Below are 24,299 nucleotides of genomic sequence, written 5' to 3'. Positions count from 1 at the left end.
CTTAAAGTTAATGGTGTATAATGGCAAAATGTAGTACTTATTGCAAGTTTAAAAAGCAGAACTGGTACAGTGTTACCTTGTGCCCTTGCTCTTCTTCCAGGTTGAGGTAAAGACAGTGTGCAGTATATAGTCTATTGCAACTTCTCCAAGACATTCTTTAGATCCTGATAGTACCTATTATATATAATAATTAATATATTAATAACCATTATTTAAAATAATTTATTTGCACCATGATATAACATGAATATGACATGTTATTCTCTGAATAAAATGAATGTTCTCTACTGTCTTGTAGCACTCACGGTCCTAATTAAAGTTCTTCATTTTCTTTCCACTAGACATCACCTCAACTTTATTTCTACCGTGATTGTCTGTTGGTATTTTTATTGAATGTGCTTGTTTGCTGTGGTTTTTAACTTAATGGATTCCGCCTTGGTTAGAAACCTTTATTCTATTTTACTCTTTCTTTGAGCTAATGATGATCCTTTTCTTGAGTAGTTGGAATTTTGCCCCTTGTGCTTTAAGTACTTTGTTATATATAAAATCGGGTATATTGTTGTGCATATAAATTGATTGTTAGCAAAATGTTAAGGAAAACATAGGAAAGTTTCAAACTCAAGGGACTTAATAAATGTTTACTGAAATGATTAATTTCAATTATTCAAAATAATGGACACAAAACGCTGAGAAAACAAGAAGTTTCAATGCTTATCAAAAAGATAGATACTTAATTTTTTTCCTTTCTCCCTTCTTAATTTAATTAGGTTATTGAAGAACTTCCAAATTATACTTTTTTTTTTTCCATGCTAAATTGATTTTGAGATGTAGCTTCAAGGATAACTCAAAAGAGGTTAATTTGTATTAGTGAGCTCTTATCTTCCTCTAGTCCATAGCTAGGCACAGAATAGAAAAGAAATTGAACACTAAATTTTTTTTTCTCACTTTGTGGGCATAGACTTTGTGTTTCCTTGTCTTATAACAATTTACATAAAACTGCAGCAGGATTGTTGTAAAATAACCATGTTTTTAAAGATAATTTATTCACAGCTTGGTCTCTAGAGCCAAGGCTTCTTCTCTTACTATATATTTAATAATTTGATTTCTATCATAACTTCATGGAGTTACAAAACTTATGCATTATCTTCTCTGGGACATTGTGTCATAAAATCTGTCAGAAATAAATTATCCTTTGGGGGAGGGGGGTGCTGTTGTTATTTATTTATTTATTTTAAGCATTGGTAGAGGGAGTTTCCTTAATCTGACAATGAAATTATTGGTTTGGTCTATCTTCTCTTACCCCCTGTGAAAAAAATATTGGAGGGAGGATGATACTTATATGAGAGTTTATGTAAAGTTTATTTTTCCTTCTATTTAGGTCCCTGGGACTACTGGAAAAGCAGGGAGTTTAGGAAAGAAACCTGGTAAGTTATAAGTCCTAGTATTTTGAAATACTTTAAATAAGTGATAATTGATTCCAGTCATTTTAATTAAATTTAAACATTTAGAACAAGAACATAGGAAATCCACACATTTCCTTATTTCCAGGAATATATAAGAATTATTAATATAATTAAGAAAGATTGATATTGTGCCATGCGGTACCTCATGAAAAGGAAAAATGTAAAATGGCAGTAGTAGGTAGTAGTAAAAAATGTGATAGTAAGGAAATCTATGACTTTAGGATGATGAAAAAGGTTTTATGGGGCTACCAGATTGCTAGTACTTGGCAGTTGCACAATCACACATATTTTTTGTGAGGCTGTTGCAAGTCTGATTATGCTCATCCAACAGTTAATAAAAACAACAGAAGAGAATAACATAGCACAGTTGTCATAAGGATGGGATATAAGCAAGGACAGATTCATTTCATAGGCATAGGGTAATTTCTCTCACATCTACTGTAGGTGCAAAATTACAGTAATTTCTCTGTCTTCACATGGTTTTTAGTTGGTGTGAATCATACTTTTAGAAGTAAAAATATCACAAATAATTCTTGAGAAATAACAAGTATACCACTGAAGAAATGGGATTTTTGTAACACATTTATCTCACCTGATATATTTTGATGTTCCATTGAATGACTTTTGTAAGATAGCTTATTTGTTGCTGGGAAAAAGAGTATTTTCTTTGTGTTCTACAGTTCTTACATAGCAAGAAAAATAGATAATAAATCGCCATGAATTTTCACTTTAACTCCAGAAATTTGACCTGGGCATTGAAAGCAGCAAATAAGCTTTATCTCAAAGTTCAGCACTACTGAGAATAATTGAATGATTCTAGAGTGTCTTAAGTGCTTTTATATTTGATGCCTACATGAGTTTAAGCTTTCATTGAAACTCTCATTGGGTTAGTGAACTGGGTGTAGCTTGTCTGTATCTTGAGAAAACAGAGAAGCAAAGTTGGTGGCAGATTGCTTCCTGCATGTGCCAGCTTCATTTAAGAAAGAGAACATTGGAAGCTAAATAGGTCACCACTTTGGATTTTGTCCATTCTGAAAAATTCTTCTAATCTAGAGGCTTTCACCACTTTTCCTGATGAGAGCTTTGAGACCCATTATTACTCACTCTCTAAGCACCAACCAGAATCATCTTGCTTTATTCAGTTTGACAATATTATCAGCATTTTTATGGGGGCAGCTTAACCCATAAATCTAAAATGGGAAATGATGGAAGGTGTGATAATTCCTACTTGCTTTGAATAGGGAAGGAACAAATTCCATCATGGGCCAGGGATTTAATCCAAAAGTGGGGATAGGGAAATACACAAGTTTGTTCTGTAGTGTTTCTGGAGGCTCAGAGAATGATTATAGATGTGCCAGTGTTCACTGAAAGGAAAATTTTGGTTTTTTATTCTCTAAACCTGCAATGTCAATAAGACTTATTTTCAGAACTGTTCTGAAATACTTTTGGAATTTTTCCTTTGATATTTTAATATTCAGGAGAATTATGGAATTATTTCCCTTTTGAATGTATGTGCTAAATTGATACTGCACATAAAATATCTTTTCTAACTTTTGGGTTCTCCCCACCTGAAGCCCTTGAAATCAGAAGACTATTTTATACCTTCACAGACTCCAAATTGATTAGTGGGAAAATGTTTTCCCTGAAGAAAAGGATCATAATGGTAGTAGCAAGGGCTACAGAAAATTTAGATTTTAAAATCAGTTTTTAGAACTTGACCGTTTGTAAGAAGAATATTTCCCTTTCTTCCTGGACTAAAAGAATTAAAAACTGTCCATATGTCTTTTTATTTGAGTTGTACAAAATCATAGAATCCCAGAATTACAGAAGACCTTAGAAAGTGAGGTGAATCATCTACCTAAATAGCACTTTAGGGGGTAATGAACAAGGAACTTTGCTGATTGTTTTGATATTAAATCAACCAAATAAATGAGTTTTTAATGCTATGGACAAGCCACAGATGGTGCTAGATTTGCGCCACTGAGTCACTCATTTTTTTATTTTTTTATTTTCAGAAATTGCCCAAGTTATTGCATCTTATACTGCTACTGGCCCTGAACAACTTACCCTGGCACCTGGACAACTAATTTTGATTCGAAAAAAGAATCCAGGAGGATGGTGGGAAGGAGAACTTCAAGTTAGTTCCTATATAATCTGTATAAAATACCATGTTCCAATGCTAACAATTAAATGTCAAAAAGAGAATACTTAAGTGGATGAACTCTTTGAAATAGCCATACATTTTAAAGATGGAAATTTTTAGCTCCAAAATTAGAAACCACCTTTCTCTTCATTTCAGTGTCAAATTACCCTGTAGTTTGAGCAGTTTGTATGTTTCTTTCCTTCCAGTCTAAAAAGATTCAGGATGGACCCAGGCAGAAAAATGAAGTCAGCAAAATTTGTCTCTGGAGGCATACTCCTATGCATTTCCTTCCTTCTCTTTATGGGAGGGTGGAAAGATTCCTAGATTTAGAATCAGAACACTTTGGATGAAATAGCCTTAGCTCTACCACTTTTTAGTTAAGTAAAGTTAGATTAGTTGCTTAATCTTTCATTTTAACCTGTTTTTTTTTTTCCTTTAAATTGGGGAAAGTATTTCTTTATATTTAACTTTGAAGTGACATGATGATAATGAAATAAATTTAATACAAAAATGAAACAAATGAAATATGAAAAAAATAATGTATGAGAAGCATTTTATAAATCTTAAACCACATAAAATGTATTAGCTACTATTTTGATTATTATTGTTATTATTGCTACAACTTCTTTCTTCTCATGCTTCTGCTAAGATATCCTGTTTTGCTTTAAAAATACATATATACAATTTCCATCCCTTTTTTTTCCCAATATGTCACTCCTCAAAACAAAAAGATAAATTTAGTGCAACACATATTTATGCAGTAACTACTATGAATAAGGCACTATCACCCAGAACATTTCAGGATGATTCCTGATTACTGGAGAACTGGTGCAGTTTGTCATTATATGCCACTGGAAATGTAAAATGGAGCTCTCTATGATTCTAAAAAGTCCTTATAGAAAGATCTTTTTATACTCCAAAAGAAGGCTGAGTGGAAAAGTACTTATAATAAACTCATGACCCTGCCTGGGGATTTTCTCATTGTTTCATTTTGTGATACTGAGTATGGCCTGTGAAATATCCCTGGGAAAAGTAAGTGTTTTCTGTTTGCTTTATTTCTGAGGGGAGGCAGGAGCCAAGGGAAGCTGCTAACTGGGAAACAGAAATAAGCAAAAAGCAAAACTTAAGAGGTATCTTCTCCATCAGTCAGCAATGATCTCTTTAACATGCATGTGCCAGGGAATGTGCTAAGTGCTCAGGAGATAAAGACAAAAACAAAGTCCCAGCTCCCTGAATAGGGAGATAATGTTTACATACATAAATCTTTATAAAATATTAGCAAGCTAAAATTTTATTTGGGGACAGTAGGATAGTACTGCTTCTGGGGTAATTAGGAATGGTTAACTTATAAATAATCCTGAAAAAAAAAAAAGCCTTAGTTTTAAGGGTATATAAACCTTCATTTTCTGTTGATGGCATTCAGGATTCAACTGAAATAATTCATTTATTGTGACCCTACTGTCTAAATCAAAAATAATCCATCATTGCAATTATGCCTTTGGTAGCTGATCCTAGTGGTACTAATAATTGGGCTTCATTGTTGAGAGTTGAGTAATCCCAATGGAACTAGGACAATACATCCAAAGTACTAACTCTAGTCTGAAGGGTTCTGGGAGAAAATTCTGTTAGTAAAGAAAACAAGAAGGGAAGAAGGGGAAAAGAAAGACAATTATAGGACTTTTGGTGGGGGGGGCACTCAAAATTTTAAGAATTTTTAGTTATTGTTAGGGATACATATTCTGTCCTCAAGGATGTATCAGGGTTTAATACCTGGCTAGAAACACTTTTAAGTTTAATCGACATTGTTAACATTTTCTCCATCACTTTCTTTTAAGTCTAGACAATCAACAAAATAATAAACCAAAACCTGATTTGTAGCGTTTACCAATTTCCGAGGTGTAAATGCTCATACTGAAATTTTTACATCTGAGTCAGTTCCAGCTGGCTTCAGCACACCTCTGCCTGTCCTCTTCTTCTTGCTACCAAGGATTCCTATGGTATGGATGTTTTAGAAATATTCTTTTCTTTTAGATTACCTTTTCTAGTTTCAGTCTGGACTTGTAAACTTTTTACTTTCTGTAAACAAATTAGATAAATACCCAAAAGATTTCTTACTGTAGCCCAATAGATTATTGGGAAAAAGTGAAAATGGGCTATTTTATGATGCCATTGATTTGCATTCTGCCAGGTTTGGGCCTATAAGTTATAAATTAACTTTGCGTTTTCTTGTTGGCCTTAGTTTATTTTCATCCTGAGTAAAGTTTGTTTTCAAAATTGTCAGAAAAGTCCTGTCACTACCACATTTGTGAATATGGTCCTCTAGTCCTCCTTTGCTCCTCTTATGTATATTCATTATTTAGACATGTTATAAAAAACCATTATTATGGCTTCACTATGCCTTTCATCAACATTTCAGCAAGTAGATTGTTCTCATTTTTCCCTCATTGGTGAGATGTTGATGCTCTAGCATCTTTACCTTATCACTAATAATTTCTAATGTAAACTTGATCTTCTAGTTTAGTTTGGCTACTTATCAGGTATCTAATCTAGTTTATGATTCCCCAGTTCAAAAAAGAATCACAAATAGAAAAAAAATGACTCTAATCCCAGAAGGTTCTACCCTTCATAGGAAATCCCACGGTTTATGAATATACATGACAAGTCATATCAAATTATATGCATAAATATTATGCAGTTATTAATTTTCATGCCATTACTTCAATATTAGCAAGTAGCCAGTTAATTTGCAGTTGTATTAAGAGACAATTCACCCTTTGTATCTATTAAGCTTTTGTTGCCTCTTTCAAGCTTTTATTTCATTTTCATTCTTCCTGTTCCTCTCTTCTTCCTCATATCTCATTTATAATTCAGTATTCCACATAATCATTATAATGCAATAACAAACAAAAGATCAGTTTGACAAATTATTATAAAATAAGTAAGAGTCCGTGTGGCATAGAGAGCCAATCTGGGAATCAGAAAGACCTGAATTCAAATGAAGCCTCCAGACAAGTCATTTATTCTCAGAGTTCCAGGCAACTTTTGAAGTAATAAAAGCAGAATAGATATGTTGATTAATCAGGTTCTTTACTAGAACTTCATTACATCAGGGAAATCATAGGTCAGGTTTTTTAAAAAGCATTATAGAATGTGCTAAGCAGATAGAAAAACTTAAATCAGAACTTAAATCAATAAATGGGATGTTCCAAGAATCCACTCATGAAGTAGTAGCATATGTAAAACTTTTGCTATATAAGTTATCAAAAAACCCCAACTATTAGTTATTTGCATTCATATTTCTATAAAATAAATCACAAATTCCAGTTTACAATGGAAGCATTTGTTCTAAATTTAAAATGACCATTTTCAGGTTTTTTTTGCTGAAGCCAATTATTCTAAGTACTCTCTATTTTATAAGTCTTGTGCCAGACTATTATTTCTGGTCAAACTAGATTACAGTGCTTCTAGTCTTGTAACCTCCAGTGAAACCCAAGGCTGAATCTCACTTCTACTTCCCAAGAGTGATAGAACTTCCTCTTTTTTATTAAAAAAAATTTTTTTTAGAACTTCCTCTTTAAAAAGATCTGTGAATGAATAAATCAGTTTGGAATTAGTAAGTACATGGTTGCCTCATGCAAACAGACAGCTACCTCTACAATCTGTCCATGTGAGTCATTGGGAACCATAGTATTTGTCCAAGAAGAAACTATCCCATTTATAAGAAAAAGTTACCTCTCCCCCTTCCTTCCTGCTTCTCACAACACATCCTGACTCATTTAAGTATTATAGTCATATTGAGTGAAGATAGATAGAAAAGAGGCAGGATCTTCATACTGCTAATGGAAATCTGTATGTTGCCTAATATCCAGGAGGACAAAGACACCTTATAACCATCTAGTCTTTCTGACTAAATTAGCAGCTCCAGGTAGATAGGTACCATGTCATTTATCTCTTTTCATTGAACACAATACCTAGTATATTGTTTGGCACATATGAGATGCTCAACAAATATGTGAAGAATTGAATTTCAAGAAAGAAAGGGCGACCTTGGAAAAATATGAATGTAATCAATGCAAATTTTTAGGCCTAAAGAATTTTAAATTGAGTTTAGAAGATTAGATTAGGTATGTCCAAATGTACTAATGGAGTATAGCACTTTTATGCAAGGGATGGGGTTCCCCAGTTAATCTCAGTTAATTGTAGACCCAGGAAATTCATAATGTAATCAGGAAGTATTAGTGAGTTAACTATGAAATTTTTTTAACATTATGGTTAAAGTGTGAATGTTTTTCTTGTTGTTCAAGAGGAAAACAGTCTATTGATAGAACAGATAAACTGGCCACGCCTCTAGGGGTGAACCCTTGGATGAATTTCAGTAGTTTGAATTGGAGAATACCAAGGCATTTGCAAGCAGGAGCCACTTGTGGAGAAATGCTTATGGGAGGAAAGGAATTTCTCCTCTCCCTTCTCCCATTGGCCACATTGTTTTGAAGAGGGGTTATTAGACTAGAAGGATATGCTGCATTCAGTGGGGAGCAGAAGGGACATATGCTTTAGACTGTCAAAGATACAAAGAGATAGTCATCTATCTCTTTGAAGGAAGCAACTTCAAAAAGCATGATCCTTGGCAATAGAGTTGGGTAGCAGAGAGGAATTGAGCCTAGGAACTTAGTGTTAAAATCCTATGAAGAATAAAAGAACTTCCAAACCTAGGTAACCAGGTCTTTTAATTTATCTTTATTTCACATATAGCCTACATATTTCACTACCATTATGCCCCAAGTTTGTGCCTTCTCTTCCAGTGGATGCTGTGCATGTTTGTGGGACACTTCATCCCAGAGTTATGGGGGGGATGTTTGAAGTTTTCTGACTAATTCACAAAAAGTCAGTGTTCTGTGTCCTCTTAGTGAATGCCTTTCTCAAGAGATAATTGTTTATTGGCTGACACAAAAAAAAAAAAAAAAAAAAACACTAATGGGGACTCATGAGTTACAGTATTTAGAATATAGACCCAAATATTTTCCCCTAGAAACTGAGGTAGTGTTACCTTGGATCTTGGAATTCATCCCATGAGTACAAGTACAAATTTCAAGAATCCTTAGAAGAGATGCTTTTGAACAGAGAAATTTGCAATGTGCACAATAAACATATCACATTTTTTCTATTGGGCCTTTGATTTCATTGATGTCAACAGCTTCTAATGAGGAAATTCCCTCAGTCAAAGTCAACTAGTAATTTCTCCTAAATATACGATCTTAGAGAGCTGCCTGGAGCACTAAGATATTAAATGATTTGCCCAGGACACATAGGCAGTATGTGTTCAAGGCTTTGTTCACTATCCAATGCACCATGTTGCTTCTGCTTAGAGAATATTAAAATTACTGTTAAACTGCCTCAGGCAGCTCTTTAAGATTATATATTCCAGAGAAAAGTAATTACTAGTCTGCGTTGGTTGAGAGAATTTCCATACCTAGAGTTCTCGACATCAATGAAATCACAAACCCATTTTTAAAAAATTGAAGCTTGATATCTACATATAGCAAATCTCTCAGTACAAAAATATTTCTCTGGGATTTTCACTTGTACTCATGGGGTGGATACCAAGTGAGTAGCCAGTGAATCACTCAGTTATCTGAAACAAATAATTAAGGGACCAAAATGACAATAATAACAATAGCAGTGTACTATAAGGCATTTGAAAGTTTACAATGCATTTTCCTTACAACAACCCAATAAGGTAGGTGTCATAAGTGCTATTATCTCCATTTTATATAGGTAGAAACTGAGACTCAGATGTTAAGTGCTTTGCCCAGTATTTTATAGATAGTAAGAAACCAGATGATATTTCAAACCCAGGTCCTTTGATATGAGGTTTAGCACTCTTTCCAGTAAAAATATTCACTCAATAAGCAAACTTTTATTAAGTGCTTATTGTGTACCTTGCACTATGCTACATAGTAGTAGGGATACAAAAAAATAAAAGCAATAACTAAAAGTAAAAGTTCAAATCAAAACCTCGAGGTTCCATCTTAAGTCCCCCAAATTAGCAAAGGTGTAATAGATGTTAATAATCAGTGTTGGACAATTAGTGAGAAATTAAAGACTCACTGATGGATTGTTGGTGAAACTGTGAAGTGCTTCAACCATTGTAGAAAGAAATTTGGAATTATGCTCAGAAAAAGACTAGAATGTACATAATCCTTTGATTCAAAGATCCTATTGCTAGATAATGTTCTAAGGATTTTTTTTGCAGCACTTTTTGAAGTAGCAGAGAATTGGAAACAAAAGAGATGCTTATAAATTTGGTAATGATTAAACAAATTATGAAACATAAATGTAATGAATATAAACTGACTATAAGAAATGATGAATACAGAGAATATTATGAATACAGAGAAGCATGAAAAAATCTATGAACTAATATGAAATGAAGCAAACTAAACCAGGAAAACATGTAAATGAAGACAACAACAAAACTCTAAAACTTGAATGAGGTATTATTATCCAGTCTTAGTGCTGAAGAAAGGATGAGGAAATATTCCTTTCTGTCTTTGTCAGAGATGACCTATGGGCATGAAAAATTATATGCAATCCTAATTCATTTAATTTATTGCTTAATTTTGCTGAACTCTTCCTTCCTCCACCTACCCCCCTCAATCTCCCACTTACCAGATCTTTTTTAGTCTTTGTAGCATGGCTCTGAGTAGGGGAAGAAGGAAGTATATATTTGAAAATGGTGATATAAAATCAAAATATATATAGTGTCCAAGGCAAATTAGTCCTTTTGATTTCTCTCCTGGTCAAACCATGTTTGGGGGATTGTGTCTATTTCTGAAAATCACATTTTAGAAGCAAAATTAACAAAACTGGAAGGTAGACAAGATGGTGAGAAGATGTAAAATGCCATACAAAGATTAGTAGAAATAACTGGAGATGGGTAATCTAGAGAAGAGGAATCTTAGGATACATACAATCATTGTCTTCTAATGTTTTAAAGGATTAATATGGGAAAGAATTAGGTTCATTCTTTTTTTGGTTCAACATAAGGGAAAGAATTACTTTTAATAAAAGCTATCCAAAAGTGAATTAGATTCCTGAGTGGAATAATGAGTTCTTTATTTTTGGAAGTCTTTAGGTAGAGGGAGATGTTTATTTATCATGTTGTAGATAGGATTCCAGCTTTTGAGGTCTGTCCCAAATACTAGGAGTCTATGATTTTTGTCCTCTTGTGTGATATTGTCCTCTTGTGATTATTCAGTGTCTGAATTTAAAAAATATATTTATTTTCTTCTTAGGCACGTGGGAAAAAGCGTCAGATAGGCTGGTTCCCAGCTAATTATGTAAAACTTTTAAGTCCTGGTACCAGCAAAATAACGCCAACAGAGCCACCTAAATCAATAACACTACCTACAGGTAAGTAAAAATAGTTTTGTCTCAAAAATTGGTTTTTCAGTTAGAGTCTTCATAGTCAAGGTTTTTTCTTTCTCAATCAAAATTTTCTCTCAGCATTTTCAATAGTTATTAGACATGAGAGACTTTATTGTGTAGATATAGTACCATAGAACACAGAGAGGTGGTGCAGTGGATAGGTACAGGACCTAGAGTTAGAAAGACTCATCTTCCCGAGTTCAATTCTGACCTCAGTCATTTAGTTAGCTGTCATTTAAATCTGTTTGCATTAGTTTCCTCATCTGTAAAATGAACTGGAGAAGGAAATGGCAAATCACTCCAGTATTTTTACCAAGAAAAACCCAAATGAGGTCACGAAAAAACTGAACAACAAATACCAAAATGTCTTTGTTGGAATATTCTTCTAGAAAGAATCATACTTATTTTTTACATTAAAAACAGTGTTATTTATTGATTTTCTTCTAAATATTTGAATTGTGGTTAGGAAGGCACAGGGAGGCAGGAAGTAAGGTAAGGAGCAAGTAGTAAGAATTTTTAAAATAATAAATGTTAAAGGAGACTGATCCAATATAATAGCATGAAAGGAGAGATGGGAATCCATTTTTTTTTTTACTTTACATATCCCATAAAAACTCACAAAGAGAAACAACAAAGAACAAATAAGCAATTAAAATTCATAAGAAAACAAAATTGAAACAATTATGTTTTTTAAAATGAGCAAAGAATAAGAGCAACAACAATAAAAGAATAGGTTGACAAACCCTGTACCATGGATATAGATGTTAGAATCCTATAAAATATTTATCAAAACACTAAATAAAAGTAGAACTTAAAGAAAAAAAAAAAAACCATGAAAGGAAATCAGACTAAAATTAGAAAATGCTAGGGGGGGAATACATGCAAATAGCTAAAAAACAAATAAAATCTTAGAGAGTTGTCTAGAACAGAGATTTCAAACTTGGCCTCTAAGCAGGCCTCCCAAATGTTTAACAAAACAAATAAAAAACACAATAAAATACAGGTCATGTTAATTTGTGGTTTTCTAAGTTAATGTGAGGGTCACAAGGATCTGTTTCTGTTTGAGTTAGACCATAATAAAAGGTGACTTGTCCAGTGTCACATAATGGTTATGTGTCAGAGGTATTGAATTCAGAATTTCTTGGCTTCAAAGCAAACTCTACATCATGCTTCCTCTTATATGGAGAAATTAGTATATAGAATATGAAAAATTAATTTCTACTTACCATATTGGGAAATAGTATTGCATATCTGGTTGGAAATATAGGTTAAAAATCAAAATTATTAGAAAATACATAGACTTTGGATGGCCTATACCACCTGGAGAAGAAAAGGCCAAAGTAGAAGCCATGTGTCAGGATTTCTGACATCTTAGAAAATTTAGTAAAGTAATACCATTGAATTTTGAGTCCAAAGACCTGAATTCAAATCCATTGTATAACCTTGAGCAGGTCATTTTAATTTTATTAGTGCAGGGGATAGAGTTCTAGATCTGAAATCAGGAAGATCTGAGTTCAAATGTGATTACTAGCTATGGAACAATGGGCAAGTCACTTAATTTCTAGTTGTGTCAATTTCCTCAACTATAATAGCAGTATCTACATCACAGGATTATTGTGAGACTCCTGTGAGATAATGTTTGTTAAAAACAAAAACAAAAAAACCCCACAGCACAGTACCTGGCTATGAACTACATTTCCTTCAGTTTACTTATCTATAAAATGAATTGATTAGACTGTAACTTCAATTTTACGATCCTGTGATCAATTTTTCCAGGAAGCTGTGAGAAAAAAAAGGCTAGAATTGCAAAAATACCCCGCATAAAGACAAATAAATATGGAAACTATAAGGAAATATGAAATGAAATATCATGTATAACTTTGAAAAAGAAAACTGGTTAAAGATCTAGTCAGTACAGTGTTCTGAGGGTTCTCGTGTTTTGTTAGATTCTGGTTCATCTGGTGAATGGGAACTAGTACTACCAACACTCAAAATCCACTTTAAATAATAATTATGTAGTAATTGTCTGGTAGTAGAAAAAGTTTAGAGAAATAGATTGGAGAAGCAATTAGAATGCAATGTATACAAAAACTTGTTTGATAAGTTCACACTTAAAAACCTGTTCAAGAACAATTACTCTATGGCCAAAAAATGAGTTTAGATCCACATGTCCCACAGTAAAGTGTATCAATGAACTAAGATTTTTAAATTATTTAAAACTTGGAATTTTCTGGTCAGGAGGGCAGTCAGTGTATGCGACTAACATGATCTTCAGACATCAAAAATGGGGACTCACTTTTTTTCCTAAACATTACCCTTTTCCAAATTTATATATGTTAAGCCAGCATCAAATGGTACTAAATCCTTATCTTCTCAACCACCTAAATTTATAACCTTTGAATCATCCTCAACTCTTCTCTATCCCTCACTCCCAAATTAAATCAGTTGACAAGTCTAATTGGTTGATCTCTACCACATCCCATTGAATTTTTCTCCTTTTCTCCACTAAGTTGGTCACCACTACTTCAGCTATTTCTCACCTTGACTAATATAATGAATATCTCTATCTGCTTCTATTCTCTACCCTCCCTATCATTCATGTAACTGTTATATAATGCAAATCTAAATTTTGTCAACTCCTTGCTAAAAAAACCTCTGGTTTCTCATTGCATCTTAAAATAAAAATTTATCCTGTCATTTGTAGACTTCTACACTCTGGCTCTAAATTCCCTTTGCAATTTTATAAAATTGGAACTCTGTTACAATCAAATTAGACTACTAGCCTTTCCCTGTATTTATTTAATACACCCTCTCCTTCTTCCTTGTATTTCCACCATCTTCCCTCAATACCTGGAGTGCCCTTTCTGCATCTCAAAATTCATATCTTTCTTGAAGAGTAATGTCAGCTCTAGTACCAATTACTTAGTATGGTTTTACAGTTGTTAATATTTTTTTCCCTCAAATTGACTAACTTATCTGCAAACATTTATATCTCTCTGTTGTAACTACTTGAAAGTAAAGAATATTTTGTTTAGAGATCTAATTAACGTAACACTAGGGATGAACTTGAGATTCTCTAGCATTGTCAAATCAAAGAGCGATGGCAATTAGGAATTAGTAAAAGAGTAATCAGGTTAAAAAAAAATAGTGAGAGTAATACCTAATCATGGTAATGAGGATCTCAAAAATACTTGGAAAGTCCAAATCACATAGAACTTGGCCCGGGATGATCAACATAAGACTAAAATATAATTGCAAAAGTTCATCTAAGGTGTAAATATAGGAGGTTCTTATTTTGTAAAACTAATTTGTCTTAGGAAACAGACCTTTATTATGAATCCACCACTGGTTGTACCAAAATCTCAGACTGTATAATAAAGCAGCAATCATCAGAACCATTTGGTACTAGCTAAGAAACAGAGTGGTAGGTCAGTGGGATACGTTAGGTCCACAAGGCACTATAGTGAATAACTATAGCAATCTGCGATTTGAAAAGACCAAAGATTCTAGCTTCTGAAATAAGAACTCACTATCTGACAAAAATTGCAAAGAAAACTAGGAAATAGCATGACAGAAACTAGGCATAGACCAACATCTCACAATATAGTAAGATAAAGTCTAAAAGAATACATGATTTAGACATAAAGGGTGACACCATGAGCAGATGAGGAGAGCAAGAAATATTTTACCTTTCAGGTCTATGGAGAAGGGAAGAGTTTGTAACCAAACAAGAGATAGTGAACATTATAAAATGCAATATGGATAATTTTGATTATATTAAATTTAAAAGTTTATGCACAAAGGCAATGTAACCGAAATTAGAAAGAAAACAGGAAGCTGGGAAACAATTTTTATAGCCAATGTTTTTGATAAAGTCCTCATTTCTCAAGTATATAAAAAACGGAGTCAAAATTATAAGAATACAAGTCATTCCCCCAATTGATTAATGATCAAAGACTATGAACAATTAGTTTTTAGATGAAGAAATTAAAGCTATCTGTAATTATATTAAAAATATTCTAAATCTCTATCGATTAGAGAAATCCAAATTAAAACAACTGCGAGGTACCGCCTCGCATATATCAAATTGGCTAATATGAAAGAAAAGAAAAATGATAAATGTTGAAAGGGATATGGGAAAATTAGAACACTAGTGCTTGTTTATTAGGGTTCTGAACTGGTCCAACAATTCTGGAATGTAATTTGGAACAATGCCTAAAGAGCTTATAAAACTGTGCATAGCCTTTGATCTAGCAATACCATCACTGGGTCTGTATCCCAAAAAGATCATAAAAAAGGGAAAACGACCCATACATACAGAAATATTTAGAGCAGCTCTTTTTTGTGATAGCAAAGAAATGGATATTGAAGATATCAATTGGGAAATGGCTGACCAAATTGTGGTATATGAATGTAATGGAGTACAATTTTGATTTATGAAATTATGAGTGGATGGATTTTAGAAAAAACCTTGAAAGATTTACATGAACTGATGCTGAGTGAAGTGAGCAGAACCAGGAAAACATTATACATAATAAGAGCAATGTTGTGATAGACTAAGCTCTTTTCAGCAATGCAATGATCCAAGACATTTCTAAAAGATTCATAACGGAAAATGCTATCCACATCCATGCCATGGAGTCTAGATGCAGATAGAAGCATATTAATTTTACTTTTTTTTCTTTCATATGGTTTTTCCCCTTTGTTATGATTCTTCTTTCACAATAAGAATAATGTGGAAATATGTTTAATATAATTATACATGTATAATCTATATCAGATTGCTGTCATGGGGTGGAAGAAAGAAGGGAGGAAAAAATTGAAACTCAAAATTTTGTAAAAGTGAATGTTGAAAAATTAAAAATTATAATAAGGATAGGAATCAACATTTTATAGTGAATTGAAGAAATGGGATTGATTTATCTTGAAAATTCCATATAAATCTATTAAAATAGATCTATTTTATCTTATTAATAAACAGTTTATGTTACAATTGCAACTATGTGCTAATTTCTAGAACAAAGTATTATTATTCAGGTTAATTTTTGTTTGATGTGATTTTTCTGACAACAAGTTATGACATTAGAACTTATAGTCCTTTACTTCATGAGTCTTCAGCCTCATGATCATAGAGGAGTTATTGTTTTAATAACACAAGTTTTATTAATTTTCTTCTTTTAGTTCTTTGATATTCAAATCTTTTATTTTTTGAAGCACTTTTAAGACTTGCCAGCAAAAGTTATAAGCAGGAATAGGTAGCAGTTTAAGGGGAAGGATGTTTGGGAATAAAGTTTTATAAATAGACAGTTCCTTAGTGAATATTTTCATATTATAATGTCTTTTGCATCCATAACAAGCCTTACAGGGGAGGAACGTGGGAACATCGGACAAGGAGCTGGCCTTAATGCCTGAGGATTATGGGTTAAAGTTCTACCTCTATCAGATAATGGCTTTGTGATGCTTAACCTCTCAGAAAATTTAAAACTAACGTAAAGATACACATTGACCCACATTGGTTAAGAAAGTTTCCTTACTTGGAGGTCCTAATGCCAGTGAAATGACATTTCTGGATCAATACAAAAAAGTCTCATAATCATGGATACTGGAATAATAAGAATGATAAGAGAAGCCCTGTATCAATATTGAGAGCCAACAAAGATACAAAGATGAATAAGCTTAATTCCTACTCTTACAGAGCTTATACTCTAATAAAAATGATGAGAAGAGGTAGAGATAGCTTTATTAAAAAATAAGAGTATGATGAGTGTGAAAAGTATGAACAAAATGCTATGATAATTCAGAGAACAGTATAAAGATCAAGTTTCTGATATGTGTTGGGCACTGATTTATGACTAGAAATACAAATACAAAAAAATGAAACACTCTACTCAAAAAGATTATGTTCTATTGGGAAGAACAATAGGGTGTGTGTGTGTGTGTGTGTGTGTGTGTGTGTGCGTGCGTATGTGTGTCTGTGCATGTATGCACAGGTTCAACTTAAATGGTCTATGGGGTTTGCTATACGAGTTAACAATCATGTCAACTTTCTATTTACTATTGACTTACTACTTGACTGCTCCAGTTCTCAGTATATATTTTGTAAGCAGTATAATAACAAACAATACAAAGATCTTTAAATATTTCAACAGTGGATCTATCAGCTTTGAGAAAGCTATAGCCAGACTCATCAATAATAACTGCTGACTTCACAACTTGGAAATTACAGATACTAGAATCAGTCTCCCCATTTAACTCTCTCAAGTATGTCAGTCTCAGGGGTTCTTTTTGAAATATCTTCTCTCTAGGATAATATGACTTAGAGATCTCAGTCTGAAACTCTTTCCAATATTAAAATGGCCTTATATAGTTTGTAGAGCTCAAAGCTAGAACACTGATTTATATGCAAAAGTCTCTTTGAAGATTTTCCATAATGTAAAATTTCATTTATTGTAAAACTTCATTTTTTTTTTAGTTCCATTGTCCTTTGTAGCATGCTATCTTTGCTTCTTAAAATAAATAAATAAACAAATGAATTTCACTTCAATACCCAGCTGTTTATATGCCTGATTCATTTTTGTAGCTTGAATTTATCTTGTTTGTACATGATTGTTGGCATATGGTCTCCCCATCATTTTGTGATGTCCTTGAGAGCAGGCTCTATTGCTTTCCTTGCTTCATATTCCTGGAACTTAGCCCAGGTTCTAACAAATAGTAGATACTTATTAAGGAATTTTAAGCAAAAAAACCTGCATTAGACTCCCAGCCTGCTCTTGGGACGGATCTTATAACTTCTCCGGGTCTTAGTTTCCTTACCTGTAAGGAGAAAAGATTGTAATGGATGGATATTTAGGTTATCTTCCAACTTTTAACTTATTGATCTTTGATCAGTATTGTTCCCTAAGTCTATTCATTTATCTTACAGTGTGCCAAGTGATTGGTATGTACGATTACACTGCACAGAATGATGATGAGCTGGCATTCAACAAAGGCCAGATCATCAATGTTCTTAATAAGGAAGACCCCGATTGGTGGAAAGGAGAAGTCAATGGACAAGTGGGACTCTTCCCATCCAATTATGTGAAAATGACAACAGACATGGACCCAAGCCAGCAATGTAAGTAATTCTATTGGCTCCATTGCTCTGTGATATCTTAACAGTAAGACATGCAGCATTGCTATGATTCTGCTATAGTTTGCAGAACTCAAAGCTAGAACCATTGCTGTATTTGCAAAAGTCTCTTTGAAGACCTTTCATTATGCAAAACCTTATTTTGTGGGTTTATTTATTTATTTTTTTTTTAGTTCCATCCTCTTGATAGCATGTTTACCTTTTTTTTAAATCATTTCGGCACCATGCTGTTTACATGCCTGATTCATTTTCCTAGCTTGAATTTTGCTCATTGTTTTGTTTTGCTTATGTGTTGTTTTCCTCCTTTTTCTAGGAATCATATGTTGTCCATCCCCCACTCAGGCTTGAAAGTCCTCAAAGAGACCCACTATCCCATATCACTGCCCAGAGGGATGATGGGAGATGCAGCCTTGATCATGTGACTTCCAGCATGATCATCTACTGCCTTCTGAGTAGAAGAACACACTGCAGAGCAGTTTACCTCATTTTACATTAGTTGCATGTGATCGCAATGTTTGAGTTATTATTTACAGATATAGAAGCAAAAATTACAAAAATACACAGGATAGTGGGTCCTTTTGTGGCTTTCGTAGTTACTGGAACTGATTTTTTCCCCACCTTTGCACAGGTGTTTTCAATAGTTTTCAAATTATTTTTTAAATGTATATTTTAGCCTTTTCATAGAAAAAAAATATAAATTAAACTACTTCTTTACTATTTTGGTTTTGCAAAAAGACCCACTATCAAGGAATGCTGCATGTGCTATTAAAAATGTTCCAAATATCCATAAATCTGAGACTTTTTTTTTTTCATCTGTCCAGTGTTACTGATCAAAATGTCTTTTGTTTTGTTTTGTTTTCTATTGCAAAGGTACAGGTGTTAAATCAAATTTTAAGGAAATTAAGAATGTGACCAGTTAAACAGAAATAAGGAATTGTGTGCTAGTTTTTGTATGTTATCAGGTATACCTTGTTAAACACATTCTATATCCTGTACAGATGAAAGCAATTTCTTTTCATGGCAAAAGACAGTACTCTTGTATGATGCTGTAATCAGACTACGTTAATTTTATTTTGCACAGTTACCCTGTGGCTCCATAAGGAAGCATTTCTGATTTTGTTTGTCTCAGATTTATCTCATTGGGGTTTCTTTTGTTCCTTTGGGTGGGAGGAAGGTATTGTGCATTTTCTTATCACAAATCAGTAAACTACATCCAGGTAGCTGTTATCATTAATACCCCCAATCTCTTTTTAGTGTCTTGTTACATAAAGTTTTATTACAATTACTTTTCTATGACAATGGAATGACATCTTTTGAACAAGTGATTATCTTGACAAGAAAGAATGTATAGAAATATCCCTGCAATTAATTTCCAGTGTTTACATTTTTTAACTAGACTGTGGAATTTATATAGATTAATATTAAATGGAAATTATAGTCCATTTTATGTAGTAGCTGTACTGTAGCCAAAGCATGTTTGTCTTTTAAACATTAATCTAAAGCTCTTATTAAAATGCCTAGTGCTGTCAGCAAAGAAAAGAAAAAAAAGTGTCTCAAGCACAATATATCGGTTCTACTAATGACTTTTAATATTTCATTATTTTATGTTTTTATGTCTCCTTTTCTTCTGAAATTCTATGCTGACAGTGTTAAAGGATTCCTTTTCCATTTGTAGTGCAGATAATGAGGGATGCTCCCACTCATTCACCTGCACTTCAGTATTTTAATGGATATGAATGTAAAATATATAACTATATAAAACCTGCAGCTTTAACAACTGTAATACAGGCTTTACAATTAACTTCATGTGTAGATAATTAAATTCTTCATATAAAGGTTAGATCCAAATGGTTTTGTGTTCTTGCTGTTGGAATCTACCACTGGGCAAAAGAATGATGAACCAAACAACTGATGGTGCAAACACATTGACTGTTGCCTGGTTACTAATGATTACTTACTCATTTTGAAATCCAGATTTAATCAGATTCTCTTGAATGACATCTTGCAGCTTCGTCTTCAAGTCATATTTGAGTTCACTTTCCTGGGAGTTAACCTAACACACAAAAGATTACAATTACACAGTAGAAAAAAATTTGGGTATCAAGCATTAGAACTATTAGCTTAATTGGCAGTACCATATGTTGTATTGTTACAGTTTTGTTGGGAGTGTGTGATTTGGCTAGTAGCATTTTTAAGTCTTTATAACAAGAAGCCATATTATATAATGGGGCTTTATGCTGCATCCTGACTGTGACAGAGATATAGAAGGTAATATTCCCACCAGTCAACATTACTTCATCCTCATTCCAGATCTGTTACTAGACTACTGTTGCTATGCATATTTAAGTTACCATTCAGCCAGTCAAACCAGTGTCAACATTGTACCTCCCTCCGATGGTGGTCCCAAGAATATGTTTGCTCAATAATAGCAATATATATCTGCATCTGTGCCTTGATTGCTGTACTTGCAACATTTATTCATTCAACAGATATTTATCATGTGCCATGGGAGGATATAAAAATGAATGAAAATAGTTCATATTTACTGAGCTTTTAAAACACATTATTGTGCTTCCCCCACAATGATTCTATGAGATGGGTAGTATAAGTGTAATTCTTATTTTATAGATGATAAAAACTGAGGTCTCTGTATTCAAACTAAAGTCTTCTGTATGCCTACCTAGAAGCAGTGAGAAGTCTAAATTATCACTTGATTGTTTCTCCCCTGCTGGTTAGTTGAATCATAAATAACTCCTATCGGTTCTTGTATAGCCATTGCCAACTTCTAGAAGGGAGAGATTTCTCTAAGAAGCCTCACTGTTTCCTTTGAGTCCTAAAATCTCATCCTGGTCTTCCTGTTCCTTTCTCCTTGTATCCCCATACTCCTTGTGGTCTGAAGGAGAAGAGTTGACAAAATAATTTTTAAATATTCTTCACCTTCCTCCCAATAACTTTTGATCTTAACTACTTAGGAAAGAGGATGCTTGATAGCCATGACAAAGAATTATCATATGTTTGTAATACTGGTGATAGTAATACCCCAGGAGAGCACTTCCATTAAAGTGACAAATCATTCAAGTATGTTTGAAATTTTGCCCTTTAACATGTAGAATCATGCCTTTAAACCTCCCATTTCCACTCTTCTCTCACCTCCCACATATAATTAGGAATGATATAATCAATGTTTTTTCATAGTGGGATATATCAATAATAGTGGTTATCACACTGTGTAAAGTTTTTTTTTTTTTTAAGTATATAAAATTAAACTTTTTGGCAATCTTGTACCATATGACTTAAACACTTGCTTATTTTATATCTTGGTCACGTGCTTTAAATTTGCTATTGCCATTCCAGATTTGTGTCCATATTGTCTTTACTTCGGAGTCACTTACTACAGCTTCTATTAATTGTGTTTTTAGAATTTTAAAACCTCATCTTGAAAATCTGATCGATCAGAGAGAAAAATCATTCTGCTTTTAAATGAATAAATAAAATATTACTAAATGTCTTTTTTATTCTAAGAATTTAAGAGTATGAAGTATTTCCTTGACAACCTTATTAAGAAAAAAAAAAAGCTGTAGTCATTAAGTCATCGAATTTGTCTTGGTTTGTTTGGTGAATTAATTTTCATTTAAATTAATGTATCAGGCTTTGGTGTCACCCTCAACTTCTCCATAGATTGTCAACTGCTAAGTCTTATCAGTTCTACTTCCATGCTATTTCTTCAAATCTCTTTCTTCTCTTTACTCATATGACCATCACTCTAATTCAAGTCCCTCTCACCTGGATTTTTGCAGTAATCTTGATTTGATCTCTTTGTCTTTCCAACTTATCTTCCACACAACTGCTTAAAGGGATTTTCCTTAAGTACAAAGTGGACCATGCCCTTCCCTTAATAAAACTTTTTGCATCTAAGATGAAATATAAATTATTCTGTTTGTCATTTAAAAACTTTTATAACCTGGTCCCAACATACTTTTCTTTCTAGCCTTATTAAACATTACCCCATCCAAAGCTGTGCTTTCAAAACTTAAGAATGGTAAGAATTGTTCTTCACACAAAACATTTGATCTCTCTTTATGTTTACACTATCTCCCATCTCTGGAACATACTGCCTCCTCACCTTTCCCTCTTAGAATCTCTGATTTCTTTAAAGGCTCAGTCAAAGACTGACTCATATAAAGTCTTTCCTGTTCTCCGTAGCTACTGATGTCTTTTCTACCAAAATTCACTTATTTTATTTTATATGAAAAGCAGCATGGTTTGGTGGATAGAGAGCTGAACTCAGTAAAGAAGACCTGGGTTCAGATTATGCCTTTCACACATACTGGTTATGTGACCCTAAATAAGTCACTTAACTTTCTCAATGACTCAATCAAATCTTTGTGACTCTAAATCAGAGAGAAAGCACTGAAAAAGAAAAAATACCTCACCAGTATCTACCTATACCAATGCAATTCCTGATCTAGTTTTAAAAAAAAATCATATGTACTTACACTATATGGATATTTTATCTCTCCCAATATATCAGAATGTAAGCTTAAAGGCAGGGACTGGTTTGGGGGTTGTTTTTTTCTTTTTTCTTTTTATCCTTATCATCTAGGACATAAGGGTGTAATGGACAGAGGCTTGAGTTGATGCACTGAGGTCCCGTGAGGCTAAATAGTAATTGGACTACACTCTGTTAATATACATGATTGGATAAAGAATGGTCCCTGCCCACTCTCTGTGCAAGTCCTGATGTGTTGTATAGGAAATGACGATTTTGGTGGGTGGAGGCAGAGAGAGAAACAGGAAGAGAAGCTGGGAGAGATTGGCCTGGGTTCTATGCTGGTAGCTGCTGTTTTTGTGGCTGCTGGTCTAGCTGGCTTCTTGACTCAGCTACACACATTGCTGTTGCCCATTCTCTTCCACCTCCGATCTTTCTTCACTGAGAATAAAGACTGACGATTTCCCCCCAACCTGAATTCCTGACTCCGGCTGATTTTAAAATACGTGGTCTTCACATAAGGGACATTTAATAAATGCTCATTAATTATAAAGGGATTATAATTTTTTGATTTACCAAAAGTTCTCCTCTCTAGCGAAAGAAAAAGGAACTAAGAAATCTGAATGAAGACCTTTACTTTCCATAGCTGTGGATTTTTTTTTTTTTAATTTAAATCTCATAGTATTGGGTCCTGGTTTGAGAAGACAGAAGTGTATATGCTATGTATAACATACATATTACAGGGGCATATCCAAACAGCAGAAGAATGTCATTAATGTAAGTCCAAATTGAAAAGGGTTTCTTTGAGATGGTATTTTTAAGGTTATTATATCCTTCTAGAATTAAGACATTGGACATAATGTGTGTAAATAAATCGGATTCTGGAATGTTTGGGGAGGTAAATTATGCAGTTTTGCTGAAGGAAATATTAGCCACTTTGAATTCTATATCATAGAAAATGGCAGAAGGAGTTACTAATTAATATTTCTAAAATACTTAGCACAGTGCATGGCATTTAATAGGTATTATAGCAAATCTTTTTCCTTTGCCTTTACCTCTGTTTTATTATTCTTTATTCCTCAGCTTTCATCAGGAATATGAAAAGTATCTTTATTTTTTAACTTACTATCTTCTTCCACCACTAGATAAGAAGCCCAGCAGTATCTCTTTATGTTTAGGAAAATCTTTTAAATACACTTTGTCCACTGAGAGGACAACAAAAATTAATTCAAGTCATCTGAAGAGGGTGAAGCATCTTTCTCCCAGATAGTGACCACTGTTGGAAGGGGAAAGATTGTTGGTGAGGTCTCTTGTCATATCTGAGCCTTGACTGAGCTAGATTCAGAGAAGGGTTTTTAGGTGATAAGAAAAGTTGAGTCTTTGATTAGGAATGTCTTACTACCCTAGAAATATACAGGAAGAATTTTTTCCAGAATTTTGCTCTTTACCTTAAGTCATCATTTTTGATGACTTCAGTATTCACTTTCATGACCCCTCCAACATAAAACTCCATCCTTACAATTTATCAACTTCCACCTTTCCTGTGACCTCTATCTTCATGTAACTTAAGCTACCCACAGTGATGGTCACTCCTTAAAACTCACCAACACCAGAAATTGTACTATTTAGAGCTCTCAGTTATTCAGT

At 33.4% G+C, this 24,299-nt stretch overlaps 1 protein-coding gene across 7 annotated transcripts in view; it reads left to right on the top strand.

The window, feature by feature from the left end:
• The window catches only part of ITSN1 (intersectin 1), a 268,177-nt gene that overhangs the window by 166,070 nt on the left and 77,808 nt on the right, over positions 1-24,299 (top strand). For 6 of the 7 annotated variants that reach the window (XR_004232930.1, XM_031959333.1, XM_031959332.1 and 3 more), the window contains 4 exons: positions 1,379-1,424; positions 3,479-3,600; positions 10,902-11,019; positions 17,957-18,148. Coding sequence is in view for 6 of the 7 variants with exons in the window: in XM_031959333.1 (XP_031815193.1) it covers positions 1,379-1,424; positions 3,479-3,600; positions 10,902-11,019; positions 17,957-18,148 (478 nt within the window). In the remaining variant the exon portion in view is untranslated. Of the gene's footprint in view, positions 1-1,378; positions 1,425-3,478; positions 3,601-10,901; positions 11,020-17,956; positions 18,149-18,476; positions 20,006-24,299 lie in introns of those variants that run through there. The other variant, XM_031959337.1, reaches the window with a different exon arrangement.

The sequence above is a fragment of the Sarcophilus harrisii genome, chromosome 3 (assembly GCF_902635505.1).
Source record: "Sarcophilus harrisii chromosome 3, mSarHar1.11, whole genome shotgun sequence".
Taxonomy (NCBI): Eukaryota; Metazoa; Chordata; class Mammalia; order Dasyuromorphia; family Dasyuridae; genus Sarcophilus; species Sarcophilus harrisii.
The sequence above is the reverse complement of the archived record's forward strand: the minus strand, read 5'-3'. Positions and strand labels throughout refer to the sequence as shown.